General features: G+C 39.5%; 1 protein-coding gene across 1 annotated transcript in view; it reads right to left on the reverse strand.

Annotated features, from left to right (window-relative positions):
- Window positions 1-4,187: 4,187 nt before the first annotated feature.
- The window catches only part of cdadc1 (cytidine and dCMP deaminase domain containing 1), a 10,406-nt gene continuing 5,775 nt past the window's right edge, over window positions 4,188-8,818 (reverse strand). The window contains exons 5-11 of the mRNA XM_037696441.1: window positions 7,040-7,246; window positions 6,863-6,963; window positions 6,724-6,773; window positions 4,772-4,941; window positions 4,510-4,699; window positions 4,402-4,432; window positions 4,188-4,316 (exon numbers count right to left, since the gene is read on the reverse strand). Of these exons, the coding sequence (XP_037552369.1) occupies window positions 4,234-4,316; window positions 4,402-4,432; window positions 4,510-4,699; window positions 4,772-4,941; window positions 6,724-6,773; window positions 6,863-6,963; window positions 7,040-7,246 (832 nt within the window). The 3' untranslated portion in view covers window positions 4,188-4,233. The remainder of the gene's footprint in view (window positions 4,317-4,401; window positions 4,433-4,509; window positions 4,700-4,771; window positions 4,942-6,723; window positions 6,774-6,862; window positions 6,964-7,039; window positions 7,247-8,818) is intronic.

Here is an 8,818-nt window from a genome sequence, read left to right on the forward strand (position 1 = left end):
TGAACGATCTCTTTAGAAAGCTTTGGCCAAACTGTCCCAGTGGCTGATGGGATTTGAAGTTTTAATCAACATTAATGTTTAAATGAAGTTGATACAAATCATGAAAATTGTAATTTTGTCCCTTTGTTCAGGGGAGGTAAATATGTGATGTACGGCCATAGCCAGTGATTTATTCTTTTTTTTTTTTTCCTCTTTCTTAAACTTAAAAGACTTCCTACAAACAATCAGCTCAACAAGGAGGAGAAAGGCTTCAGCATCAACCTGTGCCATTTTAATAAGCCTTTAAGTGTTGGCCAAATATTAAAAAAAATCACCAACTAAACCATTATTTTAACAATAGAGCCTTTATTTTGTGATGTCGGTACGTTAAGCTTCGATCATGCTAATTACCGGTTCCCTCCGCCGATCTCTGACAGCACTTTCTGTAAAATAAAAATCCTAACATCAATGCTTTTATATATTTATAATTTCTTGATATGTACAGTGTGTGCTCTGTGACAACGTTGAACCTGAAGGTAGAAAAGCTGAAAACAAAGTCTGCTTAAGTGTTTTTATTTTGTTTAGCTCCTTTTTTCGATCTGTACTGTAAAAAAAAATGTTTTGTCCGATCGTTGGTTTAAAAGGAAGGAAATGATTCAGTGGTGCCTTCTTTGGTTTTCCCCACTTTTGTTCATATTTACCGTCTCTTTCTTGGGGGAGCTTAATTATTTTGATTAAAAATATGCTCTGGACAGAACATATTTGTTTTGATTAAGCAATGAACCTCTTGACTCACTATATTTGAGTTACGCTGTTAATTTTTAAATATTTTTTTTGTAGTTTTACTTTCCACGGCTGTAGTTTTTCTGCCAGAATAAAATAAAAGTGATGTAAGAATTGCAAAAGCCAAAAAATAAATTAAGATAAAGCAAGGTTAATGTGTATGGAGGGTGGAATGTGACAAAATTAAATAAATACATCATAAAATAAATGTACCGTAAAATAAAAAAATGTTCCATTAATTAAATGTATAATTTAATACATCATTGAATATACCATTAAATTATTAAACGATTAAATGCCCCTTTAAATAAATAAATGTTCCAATAAATGCCCCATTTAATACATTAAATATTAATTAAATGTCCCATTAAATAAGTAAATGTATAATTTAATTATTTAATGGTATTTATTTATTTAATGGGACACTTAATTGTTTAGTAATTTAATAGTATTAAATATGTATAATTTAATTATTTAATACATTCAATATACCAATAAATTATTAAATAAACAAATGTCCCATTAAATATATAAATGTACCTTTGTAATTTATTTAATACATCATTAATTAAACACACAGTTAATTAAATGTCACATTAAATAAATAAATGTACTTTTTAAATGATATTAAATAATTAAATGTCATTTTCAAGATTATTATTTTTTAATACATTTAATTATTCACTGTGCATTTATTGCATGGCTCTCATGCAAAACAATGGACATCAACTGGTTTTCCACTTTTTTTCCTGCCTAAATTTAGAAAACGGGAACAGAATCAAAAGCTGTAAATTGCCATTGGGCTTCTTTTCTCTTGATGGTAAAAAAAATAAAAACTTTTCTTTTAGTATTTTTGGTTTAAAACAAGTTACTTTGGATAAAATGAAATGCAAACGTAAACCAACCAGCTTTGTGTCTTTAAAGCCGAATTGGTAACTTCAATCATTCACACGATGCCACAGTCACTGCAAATAAAACGATGGGAACGCACCGTCTCTGTGTTTTTATTATAGGTTTTCAAAATAAAATAGTGCTTTTATTGTTAAATTGTTTACAGATCTGTTTGGGAATAAAAACTGTTGCACTGACAGAGACAAAACGACCACATGATGGAAATTAAATCCTAAACTTTGTAGATAAATAAATTATAACAGTGACACCAAGAAAACTGTCTGAAAACCACTTCTTTTCTAAATCTACCGGTTTGGTTCTTCGGTTTTACAGATGTTTTTCCACCTCCACAAGGCGACAATGTCTTCGTACCGAGAATAAAATGGTTCGGTTCAGAAATAATTTCACGCAGCAACAAGCCGCTAACAAACTACGGCGCGAGGCCGCAGCGTAAAGTGCCGTAGCAAATAGTTTTAATCTTTTAATAAATTTATTCTTTACAACCTAAATTTTATAGAAAAATAAAACAGATTTACATTGAACAGTTAAAAGAACCCTTAAATATACTGTGGTGTTTCTTTATTTTCTATTCACTCGTTCCGTTTGTTTAAAATTAATTGTGGGCACAGTTCCCCTATCCGCTAACGGCTAATAGCGGGACTAATTTTTTTTCATTTAGCAATTTTTTTGCTAACTTTGAATCATGATTCACCAACTTAAAAGTCCGGTAACTGAATTCTCAAGCTTGTTCTCGTCTGTTGTGGGCGTGTCTTAAGTTCCCAGTATACTCCCGCGAACGTACGTGCGTACTGTACGCAGAGAGTTCAGACTTCATACTCGAGCGTACACCCCGAGCAGCTGCAGTCAGTTCCACAGACAAGGGGCGTTTACCTTCGGGACAAATTGAGGTTGCTGATTGGTCGTTTGCTGACACGTCTTCTGGATTGATTGACGGGTCGGGAAAAAAAAACTAGCGCTGGCAGCCTCAGCGATGTTCTGTGTTTATATGTTGTTAATAAAAAGATCTAAAAAAAAAAAAAAAATCGGGGAGCGCTGGCCCTGCAGCCCACACATCAGACCAGCCCACCAGGAAATCTCCAGACCCTCCCGCAGCCATGCTGGACCTGAGTTTAATTTGCTCGTGACAAATTCCTTCATTTCTCACCATTTCAGTCATGGCATCAACGGAGGAGGAAGAGATCACTGCCTCTTGGAAAAACAAAAGAAAAGGCCAGATCAGGGAAGAAGGGGAATTTAATACAATGGTGTCGCCGGGCAGTTTATTGTGCGACACCGCGTACGCGGTCGTAAAAATTGAGCTTTGCGCGAACATGCCCTGCGGGGGTACGCTCGTACTACACACAACACGATGTGATTAGTCAACACAGCTTCTACAGGAAGGAGTCGAAGACTTGCGACGCGGAGTGGCAACCCCGTTAGCGGTTTAGCATTAGCTTTCGCTATTTTTTTTTTTACTGGTTGGACAGTAGCAAAGCTAACATTTTGGTTAGCTGTGCCCACCGCTGTTTGAAACGATCCGAAGCCTTTCTGTCTGTTGGACGAGGAAACCGTAGGAGCAGATGGCGCTACAGTCTAAAAATATATGAAGAATTTAAGAAATTATTTAAAAATTGACTAATGGTGTGCAAGTTTGTAATCCAGATTTTATCCTGTTTGGGGTAGTAAGCTTTCCCACGTTACGAGCCGTTCATCCTTTTCAGAAGTACCGTAATTTCCGGTGTATAAGCCGCTACTTTTTGCACATGCTTCCCGTGGTTTATAAAATGCTGCAGCTAATTTATTTTATTTTTTTGACGGGCTAACGAGCTTCCTACAGCCAAAACCATTTAGCTTCATCTCACCCGGACGCTCACATAGCTGCCAGATACATGTCTCTCTCGGGGAGTGGGTCCTCGTGACTCAATGAGGTCAAGGTTTATTGTCATTCGCATCACGTGGCACATGAGGTGGAACGAAATTGTGTACACGGTCCCAGTTTCGCCAAACGATAGCAAAAATATAGTGTAAAAATAAACAGTAAATATGAATTTAAGATATAAACTAAGAGACTACCTGTATAAATAAGGTAAAAAAAAAAAATCTGACCAATGAAATTGCAGAACAGCTCTCAGTCGAACCAATTAAACCGGGAGGGGGGGGGGTCCCCGCATGCCTCCGCAGAGCACAAGCTTGCAGCAGGAGGAATATGAAGATGGCGCTCAGTGACTCTTCCTGGTAGGCTACTGTGTTGTAGTTTTTTTTTTTTTTTTTTTTTTTACCAGCCGTGTTAAAGGCGTTGTTATGAAAAAAAAAAAATTAACATTTACTGTACGTATTTGTGTATGTTGCCAGTACATCAATTTAAAAAAAATTTATATTCGGGTGCGCTCTATAGTACGGAAATTACGGTACCTTCATGCTGTTAAAGTTGTCACGAACAAATTTATAAATTAAGCCAATTTGACAAACGGAAGCTATTATTATTACACCCCACCCACCCCACCCGACATGTTTCTGCAGAAATCTGTGCCGATAACGTGGTTTTAGCGGTTTCCCGGAGGACGAGTGGCTGTAGATGAATCAGCGCGCCTCTCTGGTGCACAGCTTCTTGTTTCTGGGACTCTCCTGCTCAGCCGGCCTGCTGTGCTTCCCAACACAACCGTCTGAAACGACAACAGAATCTGAGAATACGGATTGATTTTCTTTTGAAAAAAAAAAACGTAATCGGAGGTGCAGGATGCAACTTACTGGTGAGGTGAGCTGAAGGAGTCTTTTGCCACTGGGACAAAAAAGAAAAGATTTAAAGCCTGTACGGTAAATTCTTCTAATTAAAAAGTAAAAGGAGCACAAACTCACTATGAACTTGCCGATGTCCTTCAGACCGCTGAATCTCAGGTAGGAAATGTCGCCCTTGTCTTTGTCCCGGTCCTGATCGGAGGTGTAGATGTGCGAGACGCCCGCCCCGCTGATCAGAGGGACGCACTCGTCGCACGGACACTTGGTCACGAACAGCACGGTGTCCTCGTCCGGTTTGATGTCCCGCACCCTGAAACGCACCGGTTCTGTCAGACGAGACGAGACCCGCCGAACGTTTTCACCGCCGAGCGTTGAAGCTGACCTGAAGCTGAGGGCGTTCTGCTCGGCGTGGACGATGTATCTGTACTTGCGTCTCTGACGGTCCTCCTGCTTGTCGTCCATTTGGGGGTACTCGGCGTACTTCGAGCCTGCGGGGTAGGCGTTGTACCCGCAGCCGACCAAGAACAGGCGTCCGGTTCCGCAGCAGCCAGCCTGCGAATGAGAACGTTGAATCATCGTTAACGTACAAGTGATCAAATATTATTTTAACTACCGTATTTTGCGGGGTTTTTATTTTTTTTTTGTGCATAATTTGCATGCCCTGCGACTTATACGCCAAAGCGACATATTTATGGATTTTTCCCCACATTTTCAAACCAATTTTTGTCTGAGATATGACGTTTTCATTCTTTCCGACAGAAAATATTGAACACTACCATTTTCAGCCACTAGATGGCACTCGAGTAGCATGGCATGCCGTTGTGCACTGCCCGGCCAAACAAAGTCGCCACCAAAAAAAAAAAAAAGTCTCACTAATATTTCGTTGGATCGCCTTTATCTTTGATTACATCATGCATTCACTGTATCGTTTCGATAAACTTCTGCAACGTGGCAAGATCTATATCCATCCAGTGGTGCATTAATTTTTCACCAAGATCTTGAATCGATGACCAGGCACTAGGCATGATGGGTGCATCACTTCACCTTCCTCTCTTCTTACCCTGGTGCGCCCATCACTCTGGAACAGGGTCAATCTGGACTCATCAGACCACATGACCTTCTTCCATTGCTCCAGAGTCCAATCTTTATGCTCCCTAGAAAATTGAAGCCTTTTTTTCCGGGTAGCCTGATTATGGTTTTCTTAAGGCTACACAGCTGTTCAGTCCCAATCCCTTCAGTTCCCTTCACATTGTGCGTGTGGAAATGTTCATACTTTCACTATTAAACATGGTCCTGAGTGCTACTGTTTTTTTCTTCAATTTGATTTCACCAAATGTTTAAGTGATCGCCGATCACGATCATTCAGGATTTTTTTCTGGCCATATTTCTTCCTTGAAGACGATGGGTCCCCACTATCCTTCCAGTTTTTATTAATGTATTGGAAAGTTCTTAACCCAGTTTTAGTAGTTTCTACAATCTCCTTAGATGTTTTCTCTGCTTGATGCCAATAATTTGAACCTTCTCAAACAGACTGACATCTTTTCCACGACCACGTGATGTGTCTTTCCACACGGTTGTTTAAGAAATGAGAAGCAACTCATTGCACCAGTTGGGGTTAAATAACTTGTTGCAGCTGAAAGATGCAGTAATTATCCAATAGGAGGCTCGTACCTGTTTGCTTAGTTAAATTCAGGTGGCAACTTTTTTTTTTGGCCAGGCAGTGTATCATGTAATGGGTAAAAATGGCTATTAATGACACAGTTGGCTTGCCATAGCCTGTCACCTACGTCCAGCTCACCTGGTGCAACTGTTAAACCAGTTTCAGTTTGCTGCGCCGCCCCGGAGAAATGCAAGTTAGACTGAGACACACCTTTACTATAATTTTTTTTTATTTTTATTATTTTTTACTTTTTTTTTTAATATAAATTCATCTTGCTTTTGTATAGTAATTTTGTTTGGAATATATTTTGGGGACAAGGGGCAGATATTATAAGAATTCATTCTTCTTCTGCTGCCTTTCATTTTATTTTGGTGATTGTATATCTTTTTTCTTTTCTTTAAATTGTATTATATTTGTTGTTTGGATGAAATGAAATGAATAAATAAAACATACATACATACATACATAATGTCAAGCAAACAAATAATTGTTTTTAAGTGTTAATCTTGTTAAAGTCTTGTTAAAGTCCTCCCGTGCACACTCCCGCAGCCGCCATTTAGCAACGCCCACATTTCCAGGTTGTCAACGGTGACGTATAACAGATGCAACTTATAGGGCGGTGCGACGTGTACGGCGGAAAATACGGTAGTAAGTGAATAAAAAGAAGACCTTACCGACCGCCCTTTAGCCCAGATAACGGCACCCACTCCCACCTTTGGATCCTCTGGAATCAAAATTACATTTTTTCAGTTAAAACAGCTCAAGTTTCCAAACGTGTCGTCTGAGCAGTTAAACTCTGGGGAACGTTCTGACCCGTCCTGTAGGCCAGCAACCTGGCCAGGATGATGCAATGGCGAGACACCTCTTGGGACACGGGTCCGTGCTGGGGGGTCGGCGAGGCCGCGGACGGCTCCCTGCATCCGACAGACGACACCATCAGTTCGGGTTTAGATTCAGCTAAATGCAAAACGGTGAGCGAGCGTCTCCGACCTGTAGAAGCCGTAGTGTTGCCGCGGCAACCCAGCAGCCGTCGCAGCTAGGACCTCCACCAGCTCCGTCATGTTGTTCCTCAGGCTGGAGAAGTAGGGTTCCACACAGAAGTTCTCCAGGCCCATCCGGATCAGAATCTGCTTGTGCTGCTGAGACGTTTCCCCCAGGAACCGTTCGGAGAAATCTCTGAAGTTTCTTAAGCGTTCTCTGAGGAGCATAACAACTCCAGTTAAAAATAAAATTTCTAAATTATTATTATTATCGTTACATCTCAGTGACGAGAATAAACCAATCAGGCGGCTTCAAAGAGCTTCACTAACAGGGGGAATTTGACCAAACATTACACCCCCCAAAAAAAAAAAAAAAACACCTAAAGGAGAACTGTGTGGACTTTAGTGACATCTAGTGGTCAACTTGTGAATTGCATCCACAATAAAAATCACTGATCTCACATTCTTTAATGATCTGTGGAGAAGAAACTAAAACAAGCAGTAAAACTACAACATCCATGTATCCACTTATTCATGTGGGCTCTACTGTATAAATGATTCTGGGTACTACTTCCTGTCAGACAGGAAGTAGCAGTAAGCATTGGTTAACTATGGTAGTGCAGAATGGCCCGCGGTTTATTTGAAAGCAATTTACATTCAGTTTAGCAGATAAAACTCTGTTTTTGTTTTGTTCGCATTTATTTAACAACCGTAAAGTTTACTAAAATAGCCGTGCTGCGTTCAGGTACCTGTTGTGTTCACGTTCAGAGCTGCAGAACAACCAGACAAAACTAAATTGGTGGCTACAACAACAGAGTTTTGGACATGGACCCAAAACAAAAAGAGTGTTCCTGTGAAAGCGATACAGTTTCCATCTCCTGCCTACAGATGAGGAATTAAGAAGAATGTGGCTGAAAAATGTGAACTTGAAGAGACCATCCAAAACGCAGTATGTGTGCTCATTTCACTTTGTTGACAAACAGCCGACGGAGAAAAATCTGCATCCTGCTTTGTGTCTGGACTACAATAAAACACCGGAGAAGAGACGCCGGACCCTCAGAAGGATTGAAAACAGTGACGAGAACATCAGGTCTGAGTTCAAGTGTATGGAGGTCACAGCTTTATGGTATGTGTTCATCTTCAGTTTTATGATTTTCTCTGTAATTAACTCAAACTCAGTGATGGAGGACTTTAAGGCTTTGACTGGACTCTGTCGGCTTTAAGGTCAATAAGATTGTGTCCCACCTCTTTTAACAAAACACCACCTGTGTGTCGTTACTGTGTAGATACTGACACACCTCAGAGCTGTTCAGGTTGTTCATCGCTTCACCGTCAGAGGAACCAATGAAGCTAAATATGCTAGTAGATGTAGCTAAATATGCTAGTAGATGTAGCTAAGTATATTAGTAGAAGTAGCTAAATATGCTAGTAGATGTAGCTAAGTATGTTAGTACAAGTAGTTAAATGTGCTAGTAGATGTAGCTAAATATGCTAGTAGATGTAGCTAAATATGCTAGTAGATGTAGCTAAATATGCTAGTAGATGTAGCTAAATATGCTAGTATGAGTAGCTAAAAATGCTAGTAGATGTAGCTAAGTATGCTAGTAGATGTAGCTAAATATGCTAGTATGAGTAGCTAAATATGCTAGTAGATGTAGCTAAGTATGCTAGTAGATGTAGCTAAATATGCTAGTAGATGTAGCTAAGTATGTTACTACATATGCTAGTAGATGTAGCTAAGCATGTTAGTATAAGTAGCTAAATATGCTAGTAGATGTAGCTAAGTATG

The sequence above is a fragment of the Nematolebias whitei genome, chromosome 23 (genome assembly GCF_014905685.2).
Source record: "Nematolebias whitei isolate Nwh7 chromosome 23, NemWhi1, whole genome shotgun sequence".
Taxonomy (NCBI): Eukaryota; Metazoa; Chordata; class Actinopteri; order Cyprinodontiformes; family Rivulidae; genus Nematolebias; species Nematolebias whitei.